Source organism: Tauraco erythrolophus, chromosome 27 (assembly GCF_009769465.1).
Source record: "Tauraco erythrolophus isolate bTauEry1 chromosome 27, bTauEry1.pri, whole genome shotgun sequence".
Lineage (NCBI taxonomy): Eukaryota > Metazoa > Chordata > Aves > Musophagiformes > Musophagidae > Tauraco > Tauraco erythrolophus.
The window spans coordinates 560,797-587,853 of NC_141491.1; the positions used below are offsets into that span (position 1 = coordinate 560,797).

At 47.4% G+C, this 27,057-nt stretch overlaps 1 protein-coding gene across 1 annotated transcript; it reads right to left on the reverse strand.

Moving 5' to 3' along the window:
* Positions 1–4,385: 4,385 nt before the first annotated feature.
* LRIG2 (leucine rich repeats and immunoglobulin like domains 2) lies at positions 4,386–26,778 on the reverse strand. The gene is made up of 18 exons (XM_086627181.1): positions 26,552–26,778; positions 21,264–21,335; positions 20,693–20,767; positions 20,066–20,200; positions 19,399–19,542; positions 19,143–19,286; positions 18,391–18,534; positions 17,995–18,138; positions 15,196–15,276; positions 14,291–14,362; positions 14,083–14,151; positions 12,522–12,685; positions 11,030–11,350; positions 9,883–10,164; positions 8,855–9,304; positions 8,214–8,363; positions 6,627–6,908; positions 4,386–5,991 (listed from the first exon to the last, which is right to left on the reverse strand). Exons 1-18 carry the CDS (start codon positions 26,776–26,778, stop codon positions 5,762–5,764), a joined length of 3,186 nt encoding a protein of 1,061 aa, XP_086483307.1. The 3' UTR covers positions 4,386–5,761.
* Between the last annotated feature and the right edge of the window lie 279 nt (positions 26,779–27,057).

Consider the following 27,057-nt stretch of genomic DNA (forward strand, 5'->3'; position numbering starts at 1 on the left):
CTGAAAAAAATCCTGTGTCTCTTCCAGCATCCTACGTGCGAGGAACAGCAGCCCAGAGCCCGGGGAGGGCTCCTGGCACTGGCAACAGCTGTGGTTGCCCTGGCACCAGAGCCTGCCCTGCCAGAGCCCTGCCAAGGCTGGGGCTCCCACGGACCGAGAGACTCTCTTTTCTTTCCATTTGTTTTTTGCTTATTCCTTTGTTACGCACGGAAGGACTCGAAACACTGGGCTCAATTTGGCAGAGGGCAAAGCTGTTGCTCCACAAGGAGAGGACACAACCTTTCCAAGCAGGAGCCTGGAAGGACCCAGGGACAGATGGGGCACGTCACCGGGGCTGTGGCAGCTCGGAGGGCTGCACCAGCCCCAGCCCCCTGCCCACCTCCCCAGGGCACGCACCCCTCCTGCCCACGCCGCGTCCCGTGCCGGCCACGCTGATGTGTCCATCAGCTCCGTTGCTCCGTAGTGCCCAGGCTCCTGCGGCACATCCGGAGACGCGCGTGGAGCAGGTGCTCACGGACCCACCAGCCGTCGCTCCCGAGCCTGGGGATGCATCTGAAGGGGCCAAATGCTCCTGCGGGAGGGGAGGAGGAGAATCTGGCAGGTGAGAGGGAAGGTGGTTTAATGTAGTATCCAGTATTTTAAAACTCCTGAAGGATTAAAGCTAGGAAGGGATAGGATCTTCCATGAAAAGTCAGTCATTAGTGAACCTCGAGGGCAGAAGCAATTGTTTTCTGTTTTTAACTCTCTTTGATGACCCAGTTTTTTAATCTCATCAGCACCAGGCTGCAGCGTTAATTTTTAAATATGCCTGGGTAACTGAGAACATTAATTATTCATGATCTTATCTTCAATAGCTGTCGGCTCTCTGACACTGTGCCAGGGTTGAGACGCACATGACGAACCAGGGAGAGCTGAGCTTACTGGGAGGCAGTGGCTGGTTTTTCCTGAGCATCCTGTTGGAGCGATCCTGGGGCAGGGTGGGGTTGCACAGCACTCGTGCTCCCGGGCGAAGCGAGGCCGGTGGGGCCAGCGGGTACCGCTGAGGCCGTCCCCCCAAAAACGTGCTGGCTTGGAAACACCTAACAGCATGCTGGGATCTGGGGAATGCTGCGGCCACTGTCAATGCTTCAGCCCCTGTTCCCTGGGAAAACCCAACACGGTTTATAGATACCAGGGGAGCCTCCGGAGCCAGCTGGAGGTGGCAGGCAGCTGCTGTCCCAAGCCTGGCGGCTGCTGGTCCCATGCCCAGCCAGGTACAGCCCGAGGCCAGGTATTGGCACCAGAGGAATTCCGGGTTATCAGAGATGCGTGCTGACGGATACAGAAGTCAAGAGTCCGCACGCAGAGGAAGGGCAGCCCTCTAACTCTTGCTGTGAAGGGAGACAACAGAAGCAACGACATTTTCTTCCAGCCTGGCTTTGCTCTTTGGATGCTGCTGCGTAGGTCCCACAGACACGGCCCGCTCCCCTGCGCGTGGGAGCGGACACAGGCCACGAGGAATCGGGCAGCGCTGCCAAAACGCATCACACGTCGCCGCAGAAAACTGGGCAGGGAGCCAGGCGAGGCTGCCCGCGGCGGCCCGGGCTCTGCCGCAGAGCCGGCTCCTCCAGCCGCCGGCAAGGCGGGATCTGAGCGCTGGCTGGCGCTCCCAGGAGCTGCATCTGGGGATGCTCCTGCCAAAGCGGCCCCCCGGGCAGCCCCCAGCTCTGCAGCCGGAGGGAAGCGCTGCGCCGGAGGCTGCCATGTGCTGGGGGTGCTCAGCAGCAGCGTGCCACAGCCAGCAGGGCTGCGCCTGCACCGCGTGCCCTGGTGAACCTCGCGCTCCCCGGGTGCAAACTTCCCTTGTCAGCAGGAACAGCGGACGAGGCAGCTACAGGAGCTCAGAAACTTGGGAAAAACTACACGGTGCTGAGAGCTGCGGGCAGGTAAAACGGTGAGGCACACAAAGGGAGCACAGGAGAGCAAAGGGGATTAATTATCAGAACATGAACCAGCGCAAGAACGCAGCGATAGAGCAAGTGATTCAAAGGAACAAACCCCCTCGCGCTGGTGGTTAGGAGGGGTGGGAGGCACCCACCTGTCCCCTCCTGCAGCAGGTACGTGGGGGCACGCTCCCACCAGCTCATTCATGCTGACAGTCTGTTGCCAGAAAGAAAATCTCTTGGGCACTTCAAAGGATCCAAACAGCAGGAGGACAGCGCTGGGAGCACCGTGATGTGAGTCTCCTGGCCCGCAGTCAGCAGCACCGCGGGAGAAGCGCCCTCCCGCTTGCAGAAAGGGTACGTGGTGCTTCCCACCGAAACACGAATCACAGAATCAGGGAACGGGTGAGGCTGGAAGGGATCTCTGGAGGTGCCTTTGTCCAACTCTGCTCAGCAAGGGCACGAGCAGCTGGCTGCAAAGGAACATGTGTAGACAGCAAAGCTTCCCGTATGTTTTTTTCCTATGAAAATTAAATATCACAGAAGAAAAACTAATTATTTAATCTGCAAACTAACAAAGTTACACTGGATGCTCAATGTATACAGCATTTTATTGAATGAAGGTATATTACAATAGACAAACATATATTACACATGCTATACAAAATATACATTCTTATGTGGAAAAAAATATAAATAGACACTAGGAAATAGCAAGAGGGAACAAGAGCAGCTTTGCTTATGAACCCCCAGTTCCTGCACTGTTAGTCCTTTGGCATCGACTGAAGAAACTCTTTGTGTGTACTGAAAACACAACGGCCACTTGGCCCTCTCTGCACCTCCTGGAGGAAAGGGGAAAGAAGAGACCTGATTTTTTTCCTGCAAGTCTGCCGAGGAAGTTTTCCACAACGCACAGCACAGCAAGGTGCTCACCAGCTTAAAAGCTTCAGCTATTTACAACCAGCTTAGGGACTTTAAAGAGATACCATTGCTCATGGAAGGATGCAAATGTCCGAACTCATAAAGGCAGCTTTTACAGGCCAGTATCCACAGAAATGGGTGCTCCTAAATGCCTTCAAGAGCCAGGACTTCAGTTTGGTCTGGTGCAGACAGCATTAATTTTATAGCCCTGGCTCTGGCCAAGCACGTTTACCTACCTAAAGGGAGTCCAATTGCACCAGGGAGCTGTGCCCGAAGTACACCCAAGGCCTGGGCATCAACAGCTGTACTGTGATGGATCTGTATTAGCTCAACGCCAGAAAAAAGAGAGGAATGAAGAAAAAAGCAACAACCATTTACCCAATGGTGACGGGAGACAGAGCAGCAGCAGAGGTGGCACTTTCCTGCTAGTGGGACATCACAGCTCTGCACACGCCAAGCAGCTCTCTGCCACAGCAGCCTGTGTGAACATCTGGAGAAAGGAGCAAGCAGCCCAAAAGGGATAAGACTTTGCTGCTGCTGCTGTAGTTTCATGACCTGACCTTTCTCACCTGGCTTGAAACTGAGAGTACCAAGTTCCTGCAACAGAGAGAACTTTGGGTTGAAAATAAGCACCGTGTCTTAAATGCTGTCTGGAAAGGAAAAGCTTGGAGGAAATAAACCCAGAAAGGAACGAACTTAAGATTCTTCTTTTAGCACATATGTTATTAAAACATTTCAGATGTCAGAGCCCAAAAAGAGTTTAACACACCTGTGCTTCCCCACTTTATCCAAAGGTCAAGGACAACTGGATCCTCTTCCTACGAAAGCTGCTGGCTATCAAAGCAACCACAGTTGCTTTGAGAGCACAGTAAGAGCCCTTGATGTTACTTGCTCATTTGCATAGATCTGACTATTATTCATGACCAAAGAGCTGTGGGAAAATAATCATTATTCCCAGCATTTCCTCACTCATTTACTCAAATAATCCACAGTCTGAAAAGTTGCAACTGTGATTCTGCATGACTGCGTTCGACACTTCAGTCACACCCCCTTCTATCCAGGAAGAGATCAACAAGAAATTTTACATCCCTCTCTTGGGCTGGTCCAAACAGGGCTTTTGTCTTTATAAAAATGTACCACGCAGCTGTCTTCATTTTAGCACACACCCTACAGCTCAGAAAAAAAGCAACAATGACTGGTAAGGCAGCCCCTTGCTCTCCAGGCATGACTACACAGCACCATGTTGAAGCACTGCAGTGCTGAGCACAACACACCTGCTAAAAACCCATCACGATGAGCCTTTAACCCCTTCTACACAAAGGTGCATCTTCCCAGAAGAAAGAACTTTTCAGAAAGTTTTTATAATGTTCTTCCCCCTAATTTTGTCAGGCACGCTCCACTAACTAACGAGGTCTGCGCTTCCTGCCTCAGCCAGGACTGGGTTTTCGATATTTAGTGGTTCCCTGTGCATCGTTTCTTTTCTCATCTGTCAAACCGTTTAAATATTTTGGCCACGCTGAGGTCTAGGGAGCTATGAGACAGTTCCATAGGGCGACAATTTTGCCTGATATTTCACGACAAAAAAAGATCACCAGTGTGTTAAACTACACGTGCCTCTTGGCTGTGCAGAGGAAACAGAAAATCCACAGTCTAGTTCACTGAGTGTTTATCAAATGATCTCCCAATTTAGCTGATGCTTTTCATCACAGCATTCTTTTTTCAAAAAAGTTCACTTAACTGTCAGCTATGAAAAATACATGAAGACCTCTCTGCAAGCTATTCAACACAAAGGCTTTTTTTAAAAAAAAGATAAAAGCTTATCTAAACTTCTGAAACCACTCAGAACTCCCATTGCACAGCTACTTTACCAGATGACCAGGAGGAAAGATTTTGTGCACTGTTCTTTTTGTTTGCTATTTACAAGAATTTCTGGGAAGCTGGATGCTACAGCCTGGAATACAGGTTAACACTGCTTGTTAACACAGGGTCTGTTGGGCTGATGCCCTACTGGACAAAACTGGTGTCTAACAGAGATTTAAGAACTCTTTCAACACTTAAATGGGCCAAAACTGGAATTCTGCTAGTGTCATGAAACAGATCAGCTTGCAGTCAGGTCAGCCAGGCCTCGTGCATCCAGAGTTCTATGTAACAACGAAATTCATCAATATCACAGTTTCACCACACATCTACAGTAAATTCACTTCTTTCCCAAATGAAGACAGCTCTGTCCCCTCAGAAACAAGCTTTCAGTCCCACCAAAAAAACCACAACCAACAAAAAACCATATGGCTTGATATGCAGCTGTCAAGACTAACAGTATGATACATACTTTGGCATAATAAAAAATATATTTACATTACAGCCAACACATTTATATGCTTAATGTATACAAAATATTTATAAATGCATATTTATTTACAACTAGAGTCCGTTACTCATAGGAGAAAACAAGCCCCAAAGTTAGACTGGTAACAGGCGCCTGCCAACAGTCTAAGGAACACAAAGCTGGCCGAGACTTCTCCGCTCACAATTACTGGGGAATTCCATGAGGAGGCCCCGGACACTTGCTTTCAGGCAGACACTGCGGTGTGAAATGGCTATGCATTCTGGAGAGATTTTCAAAGCATGCACCAACACAAAGGCTGCTTCCAACATCAGGAAATCCACGGTTTAATGCTACTCTTGTAGGTATCACTAACCATCCACGGGTTCCGTTGCACATTCCCATTTTCCAATACACAAGAATCCACGGAAAAAGGGCATGTGCCACCTCCTCCTAGGGAGCCTGGCTCTGTTTAGTCAGCCTGTAATTGCAGACACACGTACACAAGCATCTTTGGCCTTGGGGTCAGTCCTGAGGTAGTACATACAAAAGGTCAGCGGATACGGATTTGCTTCCCAGACTCCACTGCAGTGCCTCACGTGGTTTCACTGTAGCCATGAACGTTCCGTGTCCTGTTAAAATCAAAGTTGTGTTCACGTAACCTGTGGCAAGGTCTGGGCGACGCAGCCTGGTCCCGGTCACTGTCAGCAATGCCCTCGTTCCGCAGAGGCCGCGCGGCGTCACGGGCTGACTGCTGATGCAGAAAGTGAGAGCGGGAGAGCGCAAGGTCTTTGTTTACTCCCCATAAAGGAAGCTGGAAGGGTTCTGAGGAAGAAAAGTCAGAAGATGAACAGGAGTGAGTTCGTGACAAACACTAAAATTTTAGACAGTTGTGCAGCTCAGCAATAACAGTCTTTCTGAGGTTACTGTCTCTGTTTCTGAGAGCTTATTTTACTGGATGCTCTCCCATTTCAGCAATCTGTTACAGTAACAAAAAACAACACAGTCTCAGCATGAATTTTAAAAAGGATACCTGGAAGAAAGTCAATATAAATCCAATCAATTTACAGAAAAAGAAAAAAACCACAACAAACTTTTGGAGTTCTTTGAAACTCCAGCCAGCTCAAACAGAAGGGCTACTTGAATTTCCTGTGAGAAGCTTTAACTCTTGGCTAACAGATGTCCTTGAAGTACAAGCAAAGAATCACATTCCACAAGCTTGAAGAGATGAACTGCAGATGAAAAATTTCATCTTTTTAACATCATCACCCTCTTTGGCTCTCGGGTACTGGATGTGAACTGAGGGCTGGTTCTGAAAACAGGTGTTTAATAACCAGGTAAGTTACTCCACAAACCATGGTCACCTGAAGAATTAGCCGTGTATCAATAGTGCAGGGCAGCACAGGGAAGGCCAGAGTTATTGGGAATACAAAGCAAAAAAGGGAAAAGGGGACACTCACCATTAATCTGCTGAGAGGAGGTTTTCTTTTCACTCATTTTGTCATGGTTGGTAAGGAAGACAGACCTGTCTCTGTCTGCTAAGAGATTATCAAGAGTACTGGTTTCATGCTGGGCACGTGCTGCACATGTTTCCTTAGGAATCTGCACCATGAGATTAGGCAGCGTTTGATCCAGGGGGTCCTCTTCCGTGATGTAGGCGTAGGGACAGTACTCTCGTGTCCTGGAGTAGATGTTTGCGTTGTCGTAACAGTCCGAGCAGATCACCAACGGCGCTGCCCCACCTGACAAACATGAAGGAAAAGCAAAATACTCTCAAAGAGGATCAGGATGCTTCATTTCCATGGGCTCTTTCACGTCTTGGCACGACCGTGTATTACAGCGGCACAGTCTGAAGGGCCTTTGCACAGCTAACGTGGCAGCAGAGTGCTCGGCCTCCGCTGTGTGCCGAAGAGGTCACAGGAGAAACGCTCTCGGTTCACCACCACCCAAATTCTCAGCAGCGGTGCGCTTCCGAGGCTGACCGGGGGAAAACCACCGGCATGAGCCATCTCATCTCTGCTCGCCTGATTCAAGGGCAAAAGGGCTCCGTGCAGGTCCAACAGCTCGGGCACCTGGCTGAAACAGCCCTGGAACCAAAGCGGGGTATCTGTCCACACCGGCTTACGCTCTAGTACCAGGCTTGTGCCTCCACACCTCAGAGCAGATGACACAGTGGTCACTGGCATGAGCTGGATCTCAGCTCCCCCCTGCTACACACCCCAGTGTAACAGGACTCCAGGCTAGAGGGAACAGATCGTGGGACAGATGGGAAAAACTTCTACTGAAGGATCACTTTTGAAAGCCAGCCTATATAAGGATTGGATGGCTCCTCAGCATTTCAATGGTAAAAACAGCATCTCTACAGGCCAAGTGATGCAAATATCTGGAAAAGCGTCCAAACAAGTTGGGGTAATAGGGCAGACCCTCTAGTTACGGTTGTAGCAAGTGGACTGCATGTCTGGCAGAGGCACAATTTTATGCTATGGACAAAGGTACAGCAAGTCATCTTCCAAGCAAACTTTATTTCCACCTCTATTGCCTGGACTCTTGAGATGCCAAAGGAAAGAAACCGCATAAAAATGCACCTTGACGTTTAACCCAGGAATTCTCCAGTGGCATCCCTGCCTCGCTGAACAGATCGCAAACCCTGAAGCAAAGAGCTTCTGGAGGGAAGTAGTAGTACAGAGTAGCTTCTGTACTACTCTGGCACCTGAAGGACAGCAGTCATGACATCTCCATGCAAGGGCACTCACAGCACGGGTGAGTCCAGACCTTGCTGGACCAAAGATTAAACCACGCACATGGGATGCGGAAGTCTTGATAGCAGAATATAAAACAACACTAGAAGAAAAACAGGAGACGCCTCAAACTCAGAACAATCAATGGCAATTTTAGGATCAAAATGAATTCTTTTCTAGGAAAAGTCACCTTTGATGTTAATAGGCAGTACTACCCTGCACTGTGCAATACTGCTGCCAGCTGTGAGGACTAGACTGGGCACTGGCATCCTGCTGAACACAAGTAATACACGCGAGGGCTTCGCTTACCATCCGTGCCTTTATGCACATAGCCACCGGCCGGAGGCATGAGCTGCTGATGGCTTCCTGCCTCCGAGTTACTGTAGCCTTCCTGCGGCTCTGACAGAGTTCCTTGGGAGGACAGATAGCTGGGAATGTCTGCAGGTAGGTTCATCTCCTCTGCAAGGCACAATCAGCATTGATGACATTAACAGCCACGTGTGAACATTTCAAGGCAGAACTGGCACTGCTGCCCACATTAACAAAGGTGTCATCCAGAATTTCAATTCACATACCGTTACCTTTTTTCTACCTCAGTAACTAAAAATCCATATAGCTAGTTCAAAATTAAGGGCCAGCATGGAAATTTACACACATTTTTCCAGGTCCTGAAAATGTTTCTAAGTTTATTCAAATATTTATTTCCAAACTTTACTGTTTTGCCTCAATGTAGAACAAATCTAGTGTATAAGGAATAAAGTTAACACACTTTTGGTATTCAAAAAAAATCTCTCTAAAATTAAGGAATCTGAGCAAATTCCTGAAGATATTTTAGAAAAATCTTCACTTCTTCTATCTTATCCACCTGTAATGAACCCAGAAATTTCACCACTTTTAACAAGTGTTTTGGATCAAAAACAGGGCTGAAGACTGTTGCTTTTCCACTGTACCTGTGTTAGTGATGCTGTAATCTTCACTCTTCCTTCTCATGTGGTAGATCACGATAACCCACACCAGGGATGTTCCCACAACACAGCACACCACGACAATAATCACGATGCCAACTGTCGTCCAGCCATCCTCCTCATGGACAATGCCACTCTGGGAAGAATCACAGTTTGGGGAAGCCAGGACATTTAGGTAAATATGGCCGCGCTCGGTGCCCAGTGTGTTGGACATGATGCATGTGTACTTCCCAGCATCCTCCAGTCCAGCATCCACAATGATAAGGAGCTGATTTGCCGCCGCGAAAAAATGCCGTTCCGTGACCGTCAAAGGGCCGTCGTCTTTAGTCCAGTTGAGGCGAGGGGCAGGGCTGCCACCAGCTATGCACTGCAGGACAGCAGTTTCACCTCGGGTTACCGTTCTGTCTTCCAGAGGCCTAACGAAGGAAGGAGTTTCTGTGACAGCAGAGGAAAAAAAAGATAAATTGGAAGATAACTTCATTGTGCAACACCAGTGTGTACTCCATGACATTTGAAAATCTGATCTAAGAACCCGAACCAGAAGGAACTGTCTTTCCATTATTACTCAGCATAGCTCACGTTACCTGCAACTGAAGTTGTTCTAAGACAACACAAATTATCTGTCGAGTCTACACTGCTGGATTGAGATGTGCCTCTCAGTTCTCTCCTGCAGAGATCATACTGCCTTCACTGGCGGGCACTGTAGCTTAGCTTCTAAAGCTTCACTGTTCACAAATCATGTCAAATGCTGCATTTAAATGCCCCCAAACCACGCAAAGCAGTTAGAGATGCTGTTCCAGAGACAGCATGCTTAAATTTAAAGTGAGAGGGAGTGGGGCAACCGTGGGGAAAAAGTCCTCTCTTGTTTATTACAGAATGCCATCTGCAGCTGGAGGAAAACTATGTTCTCCGTACATTCTCCAGGACTGAAGCTCGCTACTTACAGATAAGCTGCACTACCACCGCACAAGTGAAGTGCCCCGCATGCAGGCCCAGGCTGGCACAGCACTCACCTAACACGGTCAGCGTGGCATTTGCCGACAAACCTCCCGCCGTGTTCTGTGCCATACAGCTATAGATTCCCATGTCTTCTATTTTCACGTTGGCAATAAAGAACACATCGTCCTCGGGCATGACGTGCATCCTCCTCTCTCTTGCAGCAGGGAAGTCTGTGCCACCATCTTTCTGCCAGGAGATCTGCGGCGTCGGGTGGCCCTCTGCAGCACACTCCAGCCGGGCCATCGCCCCAGTGCGGATAGTAAGATCCATGGGGGTTTTCAGGAAAGAAGGCAGCTCTGGATCAAAGGAGACGTAGTTTCAGTATTTTCCATACCAGGGCAAAAGCAGCAAAAGCTCCATCGCGCAGAGTTTATCTGAAAACAGATCTGTAGCTCTCCCTGAGGGACAGGGGCAGATTCTTCCAAAGAACTGCACAAATTTTCAGGGGTCATTTCTAAGAGCCTATCCTCCAAACTTCAATACACTGCCTACAGTGTTCATTTGAGATGATCTGAAGGATGACATTTCTCATGAGGAAACGTCACACTTTTTCTTCCCTGGTAATAGGGAGTGAACTTCCATCTCGTCAGTCCATCTGCACCATCTGTTCTGGATAAGTAAAAGCAACACAGGCCCCTCTGCTCTCACATTCACTGGAGATCAGTGGTCTAGTGGCTGATGTGAACATTGTCTTCTTACCTCCCTTCCCTCAAGCCAAAATAAAAAGAATCGTTATGGCTAAAAACAAAGCACTTCATAACTGATTTTTCAGAGTTTGTTTCCAATCCTGCCAGGTTTTTTTGGTTGGATCTTCCCTAGCTTTACAACACATGGGAAAGGTGCTTAGTTCTGAAGAGACAGCAGAGGGAGCTTTTAGTTTAAGAGACTACTACCTCCATTTAACTAATGAACAACTGGTTGCATCATAATGAAAGCACAGGAGATATCCACCCCTTTTGAAAAGTGAACAGAAGGCTTCTCATCCACAAAAAAAAACATCACTTCTTTCCTGCTGTATAAAAAGATGTTTGATACTTCTAAATACCAGTGAAACAGTCTTGCAAGACTACTTTGGGCCCGCTCTAGTGAAAAACAGACTTGTAGCTATTTAAATCAAGCTTTAGGTTAAAAGTGTTTTCCTTCGTTATCATGATTGCTTACCATTAACAGTCAGCTTGGCTTTGTCGGAGTAATTGGAGCCGAAATGATTGGTGACGATGCACTGATACTTTCCTTCATCAGTGAAATTCACATTGAAAAGGTGCAGGACAGTGGTATACTCGACCACCTCACCACTTTGCTGCTGATATCTGGCAAAATTCTCAACCTCTGCATCATACAATACTTCACTGTCTTTGCGCCAGGCAGTGGACATGGGTGAATCACTGCTGCTCACAGCAGTGCAAGTCAGAGTCACATTCATGCCTCGCAGAGCAATTGTGGTCTCAGGATGCACTCTGATCTGCGGTTTAGGGAAATTATCTGAAAATAAAAGCGCCAAAATTAGTTGCTTTCCTCTCCAACTTGCAATTAATATAGAAAAAACCTCACTCAAAAGACAATGTAAGCAGAAAGCAAGCTTTAGGAACAGATGTCCTGCTTGAGGTGCACATATTCCGCTGTTTTCAGTTGGAAATCCAGCTGTGAAAGAGGATTAGAAGCACAGGTAGGCATTCAGAGTGAGCACTGAGAGCAATCAGTGATCTTCAGCCGCCCAGTAACTGCCTGGAACTTGCTGTGTTTAGATCACAGAAAAGCCACTTTCAGCTGAAGAGCTAGGCTATTTTACAAAGGACTGGGACTTATTTTCACATAGTTTAAATATCTTCAAGAGCCTTTAAGTTCTACAAATACGAAGCATAGGAAGCTGGCAGTCCACTCTATCTCGTCCCACTCGACGAGAGTGACTTCAATACCTGTTATTCCAGCAAAGACATTCTCGGAGGCACACCCAGTGTTCAGTGCCAGGCACCACCGTGGTGATATTAGACGGGAGAAGTGGGTGCTTGTGCCTACATGGTGCATTACTGTAGCCTTTACCACCAAAAGAATGAAACAACTGCATACACACAAGTAACACTATCAAATTGCTCGCCCAGAAAACGGAACACCAGACTATTTCCAGGTCTGCCACAGACTTTGCACATGACTCTGGGCAAAGGGTGTCTCAGTTTTCCACCTCACAGTTCGGTTACAAAAATAAACAGGCTTATGTCTGAAACCACAGTGGCAGAGACCAGATAAACATTACAGATACGGAGTGTCAGAAAACCTGCCAGAATATTAACTACTCTGGTCTCGCTGGTATGGATAAGAACACAAAAGGAAGTGTCCCAAAGCTAAAGGCATTTATAAGCAGGGAGAATGGAAGCATAATCAGTTTTTAACAGTAACCTAAATGAAAACCAACGCAGTCTCTCACAGAATTACTCCCTCAGGTTATCTCCAGTGCTCAAATACAACAGCACAGAGCAAAGAGAAACAGAATTAAATCCCAAACGCCAAAGGAGACCCAGTGATGTACACAGGCCCACATGTGCACCATGGCCAAGACCAAGTACCTCCAGCAGTGCCACAGCCTGATTTCAGAAAGGCACCTGGCACAGATTTGTGTTACCGTGTTTTTACATCAAAAGTCATTAAAAATACGAACCACAGACAAAGTCATCAGGGTCCACGCTGAGCAGGCTTTGTCCTGCCAGCCATTCCGGGTGGGCACAGCTGACGTTCACAGCCCGCTGCAGGCGGCTGTCGGTGAGCCACCGCGGCAGCCACTTCAGCTGGCAGTCACAAAGCAAGCTGCTCGTGTTCAAAACGCTGCGGAGACAAGGCAAAACAAACACGTGAGTAAAGTTTAGCACTTCACCCTCCTACATGTGATTCCATACAGCAAAACGACTTAGACATCTTTGTTCAGAAAGTTCAAGATTTACAGTATTCTTTTGTGCTTATGGGTATTCATTATAAATGTTAGCTATATATGCCATAAACAATCCAGAAAAAACTTCCCTCTGTCAGCATTAAAACCGTACATTTCTTTTTAATTCTGAAGAAAATAACCTCAGATTTTCAAGTTCTAAGAAAAATTAAGCCTGTTTTTACAATTAAACCATCCCTCTTTAAAGTGATTAATGACAGAGCAGCTCTGTCTCAAACCAAACACACTTGCCATTATGACATGAGTGTCAGCCTCGATACTCACTCTCATGGCAGCTAATAAACATTTAAGAAAGTGATTTGTTTCATACAGGTATCTACTGCAGATTGTCTTCTCTGCTCCACAGAAAAACTGCAAACAGGAGACAACGATGGGTCACTCTTTCCCCACCACCTGCTTTCAAAGTTTCCTAGGTATTATGCACAAGTATGACTGCCTGGAGAAGGTCCGGTATTTTAATAAGAAGTGATCTGCCACTAGATGAATCCAGTAGTGAGAGGAGAGGCACTCAAACAAGCCAGGATTCCATCCTGCTGTTTGCCCGTACATGCCAACAATTCCTCACTTTTAAGACACCCTAGACGAGGCAATGAAAGTCTAACACCTAAAACGTCTCTTCTCAAACGGGCCGATCTTGCAGACCAACAGTCCTTCTGGCCAAGATTAACTAATTGAATAACAGTTTTAGAACAGATCACACGAAATTCAGAGACTTTATCTCACAGAGGTGACTGTGTTACAGTAGGATTAGTCTTGGGTGTGAAGGTCACTTCACATTATAACACTCTTAATGTCTGAAGATCACAAGAGGCTCTAGCAGCTTAAGCATCTGCTGAGCAAGTACAAATTCTTGCTTACCTGTGAATTTTAAAGCCTTTCCCTAGCCCCAAAAAAATAAGAAGACAAAACGTAGCATTTGCTATCCCCTCTGAATGATTCCTAACAAATAATTTTTGTTCACTGCCTACATGCTCATGCGCACACACAAAGTTTGTTGCAAAATCATAAGATATGAAAAACTTACTGGTTCAGCACTGCAAGAAAATATGATGTTGTACTAATTGCAACTAAGGAAACAGAGGTGTGGATTTTATCAAATCTTGAAGTTGGCAGCAGTATACTTAGATCTGAGTCAACAATGTATCAGCATTGCTTTAAATATTTCATGATGACAGCAGACACACTTCAGTCAACTTCAACCAATTCTACAACGGCTGAAGGATTCTTTACAAGGCAGGACTTGTAGAGAACCTGTAAATAATTGTCATGAACTTACAGCTCCTTCAGGTGAGCCTGGGCAAACGCATTTTCTTGGATGGACATAACTGCATTGTTGCTTAAATCTCTGCAAGTTAAGCAAAGCGAACAATAACGGGTAAGTACTATTTCATATGTTGCCTTCAGTTAAATTCCTGAAAATCTGAGAGCAAATGCAAGACTGAAGTTGACAAACAATTAGAAGTTCTACAAAGTAAAGTACTTACAGATGTTCAAGTCCTTCAAGACCAGAGAATGCTTTTTTGGTAATTGACTTAATCTGGTTTCCTTGCAAGATTCTGAAAAACAAAGCCCCCCACACCCAGAAACCAGTCTGAATGTCCATACAAGTTCAAAAATAAGACCCAAAAGAAGTTCCCTGTGATGTTTAACTTTTTTCTAATTCTAGCTGAGCTAAAAGATCAAATACTGCTTTTGGAGTTTAAAGGCTCAACTAATTTTCCCAAGAACAGGGTTTCTTTTCTGTTCTCAATTTAGAGATTTGTATTAGAGATGTGTCAGAAGACAATTTAAGCCAGCAGAACGAAACAGCGGTAAGTGGAACTCAGGAGTGGAGCAGGAACTTCCTAATACCAATCTGCCACAATCATTAATTCCTGAGACTGCACCCTCATACCGAGCTATTTGTTATAGGCAGTGTCTGTAACTCCGCAGGCTGAAGCTTCCTATACAGCACATGGCACTGGATGAAAAGTGCATAGTCTAAGTACTGAAAAACTGTTACTTCAATAGTGTTTCATATTTGCTCAAAACCACTCGGCTTTTTGGGGTTATTTTGATAAGCGATAACATTTACCCAAACTAAAGCAGCACAAAAAGTGACAATCATCACACAGCTGGACTGGGCTATTCAGTAATAAATGCAGCCAAATACTTATGCTTAATTTCTTCAAATTGGTGCTGCAAGGTGACCCAGTGCTGCACAGATCCAATGCTCCCGGACCTGGAACCCAGGTCTATGTCAAGAGGTTGTAGCACACACGTGTAAACAGACTGAACACAGCTGCCGAGTAGAACAGCTTTCTGCCTCGTGTTGCTGATGTACAGCTACTTAATATTTCACACTCTGCCTCTACTCTGCGTGCCCGGGAAGCACCGTCGTAATACGTACAGTTTATCCAGCCTGCTGAGTCCCACAAACGCTTCATTTGCATCTTCTATGGCCCAGGAGATCTCATTGTTCCGCAAGTCCCTGCGGGAGAAGAGCCTTCTTACAAGAAAGCCTCATAACACCGTCATGACCACGGCTGGTGGCGAGCTTGGGAAGAGAACTCACTGCTGTACAGGCCTCCCATGGTGCTCTGGCACAGGGTCACCTGGAAGGTCTCAAATCTTTTACAGAACTAAGCTTGTCAGAAGATGAATATTCCATTTCAGAGATGCGAGGGAAAAGAGACTTGTTCAAGATCAGTGCCACAGACAGAACCACAAACAAATTCCGCAGTGCAACTCCTTGATGTGGTATTTAAGGAAAGACCCAGTCTGACCAGCACTCGTCATGTGAGGGACTATCTACCAGAAGCTGGGAGAGGCTCCCGAAGCAAGCTGGTTCATGTCAGTGAATTAACCAGTACACTTGCAGCGTTAATCTTCCTGAGTAACAGGCTTATAATGACATTAGCATATTAAGAGATTAGACACAGGTTAGAGTGTAAGGCTGCCAGGCACAAAGCAGTAGATTTTCAGAAAGAAGTTGATATTCTGCTCCCAAATCTCGTTACCAGCTAATGAGATTTCTGTTTGACCTCTGCACAGCGCTGCGGCCCCGCACGCAGAAGAGCAGTCTGACCAGCGAAAGCAACACAGCAACAAAAAGTGTTTAATCCTCTGCAAACCACAGAGGCACAGCGAAGGAAACTCAGTTGTGTTTGTAGCCTGAACGGCACAGACTGAGCCAGGAGTTTCCGACAAAGCCACAGTTTTCGTCTCTTTTGACACCACCGTGCACTGACGCCCCTGCAGACAGGAGTGTGTTCGAAGGACAAACAGCCTGGATTGCATTTTACCAGATGTTATGTGCACCAGCCTGACAGAGCTTCCAAACGAGTCACCTGGCACAGGAAGCGAACTACACGTGCAGGGAATTGTACACGTTATCCCACACAAACACTTCTGTCCTCGGGCTAATGGTAGGAAAATGACCTATCTACTGTTCCTTGGGTGAGAACGTAAATTGCGTAGAATACTGTCCTGGAAGAGAGTGGGATCAACCTCCAGGACATTGTCAGTGGTATTGTCACATTATTTTCTTATTGTTCTTACTTTGAAATATGGAAGTCTTGTTCTTAACACCACGCAGTAGTCATTTCCACAATTAATATGTACACACACTATAAAGTTTAGGACAACAAGGAAAGAATTCCATGATTTGTGCATCACAAGGTCTTAACAAATATGGCCTTGATACTTGCTCACATTAAGGATTTCCCTCTTCGAAATTATTCAAGCTAAGGCACTGGACATGGATGTCATTAATGAGAAGAATGACTAGATGAATAATATGGCAAATTTATTTCCAAGTTGCTAATTCTTGTGATTTGAAACTTGTTTCTAGAATGATCCCCAGGTCTGCTTCGGAATTTTAGATTGAGAATGCTGGAGGGGTATCAATGCCCAGCTGCTCACAGTATTATGAAGTACAGAATGCAATAAGATGCACAACTTCAAAACTTCAGTGCTATTCTTAGATACACCTTTAATCCTACTTTGCTTTTACTACCTTGTAGTAGCTTTTACAGTTTATTCTCATTAATTAAAGCTACAGAGCAGAATAGTGACAGGAGCTGAACACACAGAGAAATATTTACGTCAGCCTTAGCATTGAAACTACCAGTATACAAGCAACAATGGAACTAATCTGACAGCAACACGGTATCTCCTGTTGTTTGAAGTATTTTTACACTCCACTACTCGGACCACTTAGCAAAATGAGTGAGCAGCCCAAAAGAAAAGCCCCTCATTGTGCGAGCGGAGGAGGTGGCTGCTCCGCTTGGCTGGGCACGAATGCTGGAGCCCATTAATCACCACTGCCCTGGTCCTGCACATCCCGACCCTGCAGCAAACCGCCAACCTCTCAGCTGCTGACGCCCCGGAGCAGCCCAGGAAAACCTACTAATTAATCTGCTCTTGTTCTTTTTCATGCCACTCTAAATCTAAGAAATTAGTTTTAATTATTTCATTAAAAGGTTGCATTAAGGTTAACAGAATATGACTGCTTACATAAATCTCTCTGGTGAGTTTGCTTATTTAAGCATTTATTTAATGAACTGACAGAGAGGTTACAAACTTTCACTCCTCTCTCAACGACCATTGTTTAGGATGATTATGACTGTTCAGATCTACTTGGGACTTTTTTTTTTTTTAAGAGCCAAGATTGAGTCTTTTTTTGTCAGAAATACCCAACAGCTGCAGCTGCTACGAAAGATCCTGCCAGTGCACAGCTGTGCCTCCGACAGCAAGAAGTAATCCTACACCTCTCCCATACCCTGCGCCTACCACGACGTCCCCACACAAGCAGGGTGGGCCAAACCGTATCTTCTGCAACCCAACGGATTCACTGCTTGGTTTCCGAGGCTCCAACCCCAGCAAAACCCTCAGAAACAGAGAGGTCCAGGCTGACCCTTCGCCCCACAGCTGACTACCCACACCTCCTCAGAACCGGTACGACGTACAACTAGCACCCAAGGTCACCAAGCCACTGCTTCTTATCACCACCACAATTAAGTGGTTGGTTTGGTTTAGCCAGGCCAGATTCCTGTTTTCTGGGCAGACCAAAAGATTATCAGCCCCACCACAGCTGCAGGCAGGATAGCACACAACGATGCCAAAACACCAATCTCAGGCTTGCACGGTGCAATATTCATTGCACTGCATTAAAGTGAGATTTCAACCAGAAGTTTTCTGTACTTACAAGGTTTGAAGATTCGTCAGACCTCTAAACACACCATCAGCAATATGACTAATGCGATTGTCACCCAGGTTCAGCTTCTCCAACAAGCCAAGTCCCACAAAGGCAGACTCCTTCAGGCGAGTTAGCTGGTTGTACGACAAGTCCCTAGAAACATTGAACATGTGCTTTAAAAGCAAGTAGGGGGGGATTAACTTGAAGACACTACCAAACTTGATTAACTATTACCTTTTGATTAACTTCTCTAACAGAACACTCGTAAGTAAAACACACAGCATTACCAGGCATCTAACAAGGAAATTGAGCACTTCCTTTGGTAGCTCCTTCTTGCTACATGTGCTACCCAATCTGCTATTGCAACATTGCAAAATCCCCGGCAAAAAGCAGCCCAGGACTTACAGCTCGGCAAGTCTTTGGCAGAACTCCCACGCATCTGGACTGATCCTGTTAATGGCATTCTGGCTAACATAGAGCTGCTGCAATGTCCGCAGGCCATACAGCCAGCCCTTGTTTACTTCTGTTAGGTTATTATGTTCCAGTTCTCTAGGGAATTAGAAGGAAAAACATTTGTCAAATAGATGATCAGTGAAACATATATTTACAAAATTTCACCTTGTGGATCTCAAAATGATTTACTGACATGAAGCCTCAGGCAACCTGAAACGTACGATTATATTCATTCCATGGAAAGCAGAAGAGCAAACTAAAGTACACGAAGAACTGAGTAACTCAACAACAGCTGCAGGGATCTAGTGGCAGAAGAGAAACTCTAACCTCTGTTCTCAAAGATTGTTTCTTTTTAAAAAATCCTTTGCTAACACGGCCCAGCACACCCCTGCGCCATCTGTCAGTCGCACAACAAGGAACCATCCCACGTTACGGGGAGTGCAAATGAAAACCAGCAAAAAGCAACCTACGGAGCCAAAGCATTCCTGATCACCAAGTGGGAAGGAGCTGGGGAGAGAGGCAGTATGTTTCCACCTCTGAAGTAATCAGACATGATCTCAAAATAATGCGAAATACAGATCTGTAAATTCATTTCCTGTGATGCTCATCAACATCTCAGCACAGCCTTGATGTAAGGAAAACATACAGGACAATCCTCCACAGCTAGAGTCCCTAAAGGAAATTCCATGACTAGGCATACTCACAATTCTTCTATATTACCCAGGCCAAAGAACGCTCCATCCATTAGTCTGCTAATCCCATTGCGCTGCATTTTTAAGGATTTTAAGGATTCCAGTCCTTGGAATGTAAGACTTTCCACTACTTTAATCCGGTTCCTCTTCAGTTCCCTTTTATAAAGACGACATTGGAATATTAACACATAGGCACCGCTTTGTGAAGTCAAGAGCACACACTGAGCTGTGAACACTCTGCTTCTCAGCTTTCCAGACCACCACTTACAGGAACTGCACGTGCGGCAGTTTGAAGATCTTTGGCGGAATCACACTGATCCTGTTTCTGTTCAGCTTCACCACCATTAGAGAGCTAGACAAGTTGTCAAGACAGCCCGCTTCTAGAGTAGTTATTCTGTTGTTACTCAGATTCCTAGGAAAGGAAGAGGAAAAGAGGCCTTTCAGAACACGGAAAACGTTACGAACAAAACCGCACAAGCACTTCAGAACGACCACTTATTATGAGAACTCAAGTCCCTGGTGAAACTGCGTCAGAAACCTGAATTCTGGTGTACTAAACTACTCATTCTTCCCGAAGGAACGAGTGCCAGGAGCTGATTTCCCCTGCATGCACATGCTTCAGCTAGGCAAGGTCAGGACAACGTCAACAGCGATCTGCTCAAAACGAGCAGAAACCATTCCGTGTCCCTGCTGGCTGAGGTACCTGCACTTTGGCAACGGCAGTTCCTGTTTTCCAGCCTATCTGAGGAAACGCCACGCAGATTGGTATGAAAAGTATTTGATCTCAAGCACACTTGTAGCTACGTTGAGTGTTGCTACCAGTTCAAAGCCACGCAAGGCCTCCTGCTTTAAGACAGCAGCTCGAACAGGTGAGGTCTTCAGCACGATTGTGGTAGAGCCTGGGGCCCCAGACAGACCAGGTCGCTCGTACTTACAGGTATTTCAGTTGCATCCGTGGAAAAGAAGATGCTTTAATTTCTGAGATAAGATTAGAACTAAGATCTAGATTTTCCAATGAAAGGTAAACTTGGAGCTGCTCAGCATTTATTTCTGGAATGGTATTGTGTACCCTGAAAAATACCAGCAAGAAACATGATTATCAAAACATCCCATCCTTCAAGTTGCACAGTGGAAACAGCTACAGGATTCTGTATATCAACACTATTAGCGAGCCTCTAAAATAGACGAGTAGCACACACTTCAGCGTTAATTCCTAAAGCAACACTGAAAATTCAAGAGCTATTTGTCACCTTGACATATGAATAGATGCAAATTCTGGGGCCTGTCGTTGGGCTGTTCCGTGTGGGAACTGTCATTCCCAGACTGAATCCCTCCCCTCCAAAGCTGCCTGCCTCGGTTGACTGCATTTTATTGGTAATGTAGGGTGACTCGATTGTCTAACTGATTTGTATTTCTTAAAGAGTGCTTACACGTTCCCTAAAGCACTTTAGATGAGGAGCATTTCAAGACAAAAGAAGCTCTTTTCCTACAATTTGAAAGCAGCACTCCAACACAATTCTCCCACTTGTTAAAGACAAAACAGCAGACAAGCTATTACTTACAATGAGAGAAGAGTTATATTAGAAGTTGTTTCTCCAAAATACGGAATTTCACTTAGCTCATTGTAATTCATTTTCCTTAAAACAAACAAACAAAAAATTACTGGCAGTTCAAAGAGAAGAAAAATCCTTCAATACGCAGCCGAAATCACTCATATCACAGAACGCATTTAACATCTTATTATATTAATAATACTTAGTAGCTGACAAAATAGATTCCATAAAAACTTAAATACTAATAATTTGAATAATTTAATAGCGAAGCATGCTAGTTTTTACCATTTCCATGGTAAGAACTATTACTTCACTCACTTAGAATGAGTTATAGTCAAAACAAACGTGTCTCATTTATTTTTAAAAATATTGGTCATCTTATCTCTTATGAAAAAGTTGCCTGCTCACAAAACATCAGTTGCATACATAAAATCTGCTGCCAACACAGAGCATCCATTTTTAATTAACTGGCACTGAATATTTCTACAAGTCAGACCAGACAACTAGACATGTAAAGAAATGTGCTAATCAGAATTAGGTACGAAATCTTAAGAGTTTATCCTCATAAAACCCAACTTACACTTCTTGTAGTGTATGAACAGACATATCAATGCTCCAGTTGGATGACAATAAATGATTATGACTTAAATCCCTAGAGAACAAAGAGAAAAGTTATTCTAACTCCCGTAATTAAGAAAAAAGTACATTTTATGCAACCTATTTTAAATTATATTTTTGATACAGCAAATCTTCACCAAAGGAAGAAGGGGTTCCTTCTAGCTTGTTCTAGTGGTCACTCACAATAAAAGTCTGGACAGTTCTATTTCTGTTTGAATTGAGTAACTTTTTGTTAAAAAGGCTTCTTGAAACAAAGGTCATATCTGATCAGAGCATTTTTCCTTTAAATCATAGTTTTATCTACAACAGTTTTATCATTAAATCTGGTTTTAATGCCCATACTGGACATTGATGCTTTAACTCTAAAGCAACACTGTACTTCTGCCTCGGACTTGACATCACAAATGCAAACACTTGTCCACTTCTGAGAGCCAACTCCTCTGTTTTGTGACTCCAGGCAAGCCATGACCAAAAACCAAAACCCAGGTTGGTGACGGAAGCCTGGTTCTGGCCGTGCCAGCGAGGAGGGGCAGACATCGCCCCGAACAGTGAAACCAGCTTATCTTTTTGACGCCTTTCTGGCACGAGCCCGGAACAGGGAGGAATCCCCGACGCTTGTGCCGAGAGCCCGAGCCCTTGTGTGTCGAACAGGCGCAGCACCGCCGCCGAGCTGGGGGCACACGGCCGACAGCCGGAACGCTGTTGGTAGGTGCATGTATAACCAAACGCTGCCTACAAAATCGAGAAGTCTGCCTCTGCCAGCTGGCTGTGCCTGCTGCCAGCAAGGCATGGTGCTGCTCGCTCCCTTCCAACCCTGACATCGAGCACAGAGCTGTAATGAGCCCTTTTCAGCGAGAGCTGGCAGCCCGGAGGAGGTCCAGCACCACTGCCTCTCCTCCACCATCACAGAAGGAACACAGCACATCTGTGTTACAGCACATCTGTATCACACATCCTTCTCAGATCAGCAGGCAGGCTGCAGCCACGCTGACAGAGGAGGCAAAATGATCCCTTAAGAGCAAAACTATCATGTATCTGTTAAAAAGAATATTAAAATGTAACTGATCACAGTTAAAAATATTTCCATTGATAACCAGGCTCGGGCCGCCATGGCACCCACACGCTCGTCTGCTCTTGCGATAGCTTTGGGTCTGTGGTCAACTGCGGCTACACCAAGGGCCAAACAGACACAAAGCTGCTCAAAACCCATGACCAGGGGAAGAAAACCGATAGCACCGGTGCCCCTGCTGCAGAAGGGGCAGCAGTACAAATTTAATCCTCGCCGAGCACCACTAGGCATCCATCGGTGGGTGATAACGCTGCCACAAGAACCCTCCATCAGGGAAGACTTCCCACTAACCAAAGACAACCTGGGCAGGACCTGCTTTTATTCAGCCCAGTGCTCACCCACTTCTCATCTGTAAGACCAGAACCTACTGGGAGAGAGCAAGGACTTGACAGACTGTCTAACTGACAGGTTCAGCAATAAAGATACAGTTCTAGTACTGCATTATTCAAATCCTGGGTGTCATGGCAAGTCAGGCAGTCGTCAATGTATTCTTTTAATTACATCAAGATGTAAATTATACAGATACAGCAGCAAACAGGTTTGCAAACAATTATTCATTCCTACAATTAAAAAAAAACCCAATCAAGGGAACCTGGAGAAGAAAACAATGCACACGCAGCCACTGAACACTACTCTGCAGGTCTGCCGGCTCAACAAATGTAATGAAGCCAATCCTAAACGCCAACAGCACACGGAAACAACGGAGTATGAGCTGCTGCTAGAGCACCCTTCCCACATCAGGGGAGGCTGTCTGGATCCCCCCTGCCCACCCGGCGCAGCCCCGGGGCCCTGAGGACCCCAAGGAGCCATCGGCCGGGCTCAGCCAAGGGGACAGCGAGTGGATCGCAGAGGAAGAGTCATTCCCGGATCTCTCAGCCATGCAGTACCAGCCGGCGCTGAGAGCACTGATCTCGGAAGCGGTGGGTTTAACCGGACCAGGGAGTACAAAGCCATCATGCTGTTTCCAAAGGACCTGAGTGCAGCCTGTGCAGGAAGGACGAGACACCGGACCCAGCAGGTAACGACACACTCCTCCAGGGGTTCAGATACTACACCCATGAGCAAAACCATGCCACGGGTGCAGAGCCAGACCAACCTGTGTGTCAGGCATGCTCAGCAGGCACTGACAAAGATCTCAGGAGCCAGATTAATATGCAAAGAAAAGAGAAACTTGATTTTTCTGAGACTTTCAGGAAGAACAGAACACACCACTTCGGGGGTCACCAAAAGTGAAAGCACGTTATTAAGGGCATTGTCCAAATGCCTCAAACACTGACAGGTGTGGGGCCCGGGTGATGAGGATCTGCTGCGATTCAGGTGTACCCCACAAGCCTACTGCCTTACTACTAAGCTAGAAATTAAAATTTCAATTTAGAAATCCCAGGAAAGAAATTTTTTTATTATTAATCAGATTTGGACTATAACAAAGTCTTCATTAACAAGTCCTCTTTCAAGAAGCTGGGTTTATTCATACTGGAAACAGTTCTGCCATTATTTACATCTAGTTACTGTTACTTTCCCTTTGGAAGCAGACTGATCACTAAATACAAACTGAAATACACCGTCTGATTTTCTGTGTTTATAAAACATTCAATCACACAGCTAAGATTTCTGCTCTCATGCAGAACCAGATATAATTCCCTCGCTCTGAAAAAGCCAAAACCAAAGAACCCATCATTTTAGAAGCATTTGCATTCTTACTGGGAGGCCCACGTCATGCAAGATACAGAGCAAACATGCAAAATGCATGTTTTAGAGATTCATCTGGTATTGTATATAACATCATCTAAACATTCATTTTGAGCTGAAGTGGTATTCATCTCTCAAGTAAATAAAACAGAACGCACACACCAAATTGATTAAATTGTATATTTAGTCCTGGAGAATGATCTTAATTCAGTCCAACTGAGCATCCCCGCGTCCTGGCCACAGCACTGCGCTGGCACAGGTGTTGATGCAGCCAATCATTGAGCTGGAAATACATAAGCTCCCCCAAAAACCTGTTGTGATGGACCTAGCTCAACTAATGAACTAAAACCTAACCTGCTGTTACTAATTGTCTCCCTAGTCACCAGGATATATAAACACCCTTTCAGGCACTAGTATAGGACTGGAAGGCAGTGGCTCCCAGCATCATGCCACCCTTTCCCCCTGCAGGGCTGGAATTCCATGTTCTGAAGAATACAATGTTAAGATGCAGACGTATAAAAAAAAAAAATTGACTTTCCTACTCTTTTTATCACCCACCAGGTTATCCACAAAGCATTATGTAATTTAGCAGGAAACATGAAGTTACAGTTGCCTGAATACTTCTGTCATGAGAGTTCTGAAGGTGCTCTCTCTCTGAAGGCCTTAATAAAAACAACACAAAAAGCAAAACCAAAAATAAAACCCCTGGGCGTATCACCTACAAGTAGTTTGAAAAACAAGAATTTGTAGTCCTCAAAGTTGGGTGAAATATCACAGAACTGAGAGGGAAAAGCACATCAGGGACTTTTTCATGTGAGAAAAACTGAGCTTTGATTAATTTTAAACAGCTTGTGTGCATTAGAGCTCATCTAGATGCAGCACTGCTAGAGCAGTCCTGGTGAAGAAAAAACGTCACCCTCCACACACACTTTGTGTGCCAAAATCCGGGAAGCCACAACAGAGAACATGCACTTAATTACTGTTTGCAGCACACGTCGGATTGCGCAGCGCAGCGCCAGCCCCGCTGCTTCCCACCGCGTTCTGTGCCAAGCCCGTTCAAACACACCCTCTACCCGCTCGGAGAGGGACACGAGGATTTGCTGAAGCTGGAAAACTTGTGCTCCAAAGGGCACGGACACTGTTCTGTTATCAGCCACCTGTGGTACTCCCAGCCCGCTTTTCCAGGCGCTAGCATCCTCCCTGATGAGTGCCAACGTTGATATCCTCACACCTTTCTCAACGCCGGGCTTCACAGCCCACCTAGCCACCTATCTGTGCTGAAACACGTTTCTCTTGAACATTTGCCACTGCTTACCACGCAGCGAAGGAAGAGAACTACACAACCACCCAAGCAGGTGGCTCCTTCCTTCGACATGCCCAGTTTTAAATGCAGATCAGACTCCTGAGTCCTTCCAGAGGAATTCCTGGTCTTAACTGAACATTGCTTTGTATGCTTATGCCATCTCCCAAACAGGCTTTTTTCTTGGCCTGGAAAACTGCTATTTTTATCAACTGGGAACACCATCACTCCAAGAGGGCCCCAAGAAACCCTCTCACACAAAAGTGGGTGTCAATATCCCCAAAACTCCAGCACCTCCTCCACTCCAGGACGCTGCAGCCAAAGACAACCCTGACAGTGACTCTGACAGTGATGGCCAAGGAGGGATTTTGGAGCCCCGCGAGAACACTGCTTAGCACATTGTCTAATTAAACTCTTGGGAGCAGAGACTAAGGGCGGCTCTTAACTGTTTCGTGGGTGTTTTCCAACAACAATGGCAGCAAACGTCAAGGGGAGCCGGCACCGGCCTTCCCGAGGGAAAAGGAGCCACCGAGTCGCGAAGCAGCGCGGAGACGCAGAAGCAGCAGAAGGAAAAGCAGCTGCCGCAGCCGGCGGCTGACGCCGGGGCGGGAGGGAACGTTCCCAAGCACGATGCAAGGGGCTGTGTCCTACAGCCCGACCGAGAAACGTTAACTCGGGGCTCGGCTGGCACTGCCCAGAGTCTCGTAGCCACAGCCTGCTCCTGCCTCACGCTGCTCTCGAACGTGGCACCGCACGGCAGGGCAGGAGCCGCACGGACTCTGCCCCGGCCCCCCGAGCGCGGGGCCTCCTCGGGCGGCTCTCGGCGCGGCGCTGCCGGTGCCCCTTCGCTCCCTGCCCCGGTTCGGCGGCTTTGCCTCGGCCGCTGCTCCGGCGGGTCGGGCTCAGCGCCGGCGGCCGTTCCCCGCCACCGGCTCTGCCGCACCCGACCGCTGCGGGCCCGGGACAGCGACCCCCGGACACCGCGCACCGGCACCACCGGCCGCGCCCGCCCGAGAGCCACACCGCGGCGGCCGGTTCAGGCCCCGGCCTCGTACCGCCCTCCGCCGCCGGGCCGCCGCTGCGCCCCCCGCCCCGGGCTCGCACACACGCCCCCACCGCCGCCCGTTAGGCCGCGGCCTGCGCCCCGCCCGCCGCCCGTTAGGCCCCGCCGCCGCCCGCCGCGCTCACTCACAGGCCCGTGGTGCCGGCGGGCAGCGGCGGGATCCTCCGCGGGCCCGGCCCGCCGGGCAGGCGGTGCCGGCTGCAGTCCAGCAGGCCGCGGCGGCAGGCGCAGGGCGCGGCGCAGGGCTCGGCGGCGGCCGCCCGCGCCCCCAGCAGCGCCGCCGCCGCCAGCAGCACCAGCACGGTCCGCGGCAGCGCGCCGCGGGCGGCCCGCGCGCCCGGCCCCGCTCGCCGCATCCCCCGGCCCCGCGCGGCCCGGCCCGGCCCGGCCCCGCGCCGCCCGCCCGGCCCGGCCGCCGCGCCCCGCCCCGCCGCGCCACGTCACGTCACGTCACGTCAGCGCGCAGGCGCGAGGGGCGGGGCTGCGCTCCTCGGGGGCGGGGCCACGGGGGGCGTGTAGGGGGCGGAGCTTTTGCGTGCCACGCCCCGCCGTGCGCTCCGCCCCGCGCCATCAGCCGGCTCCGGGCAGCCCCGACCGGCACCGCCTTCTCCGGGCCACCGGCGTCGGCAGCTCCG

Bases quoted from the DNA above. Each gene is read 5' to 3' on its own strand.
- LRIG2 (XM_086627181.1), bottom strand. From the start codon at position 26,778: ATGCGGCGAGCGGGGCCGGGCGCGCGGGCCGCCCGCGGCGCGCTGCCG. The intron at 14,363-15,195 runs GTACGTATTACG...TTTGTTTTTCAG, and splicing joins CTCAGCAGGCTGGATAAACT to AATCTTGCAAGGAAACCAGA. The intron at 11,351-12,521 runs GTTCGTATTTTT...TTTTATTTTCAG, and splicing joins CCCTGATGACTTTGTCTGTG to ATAATTTCCCTAAACCGCAG.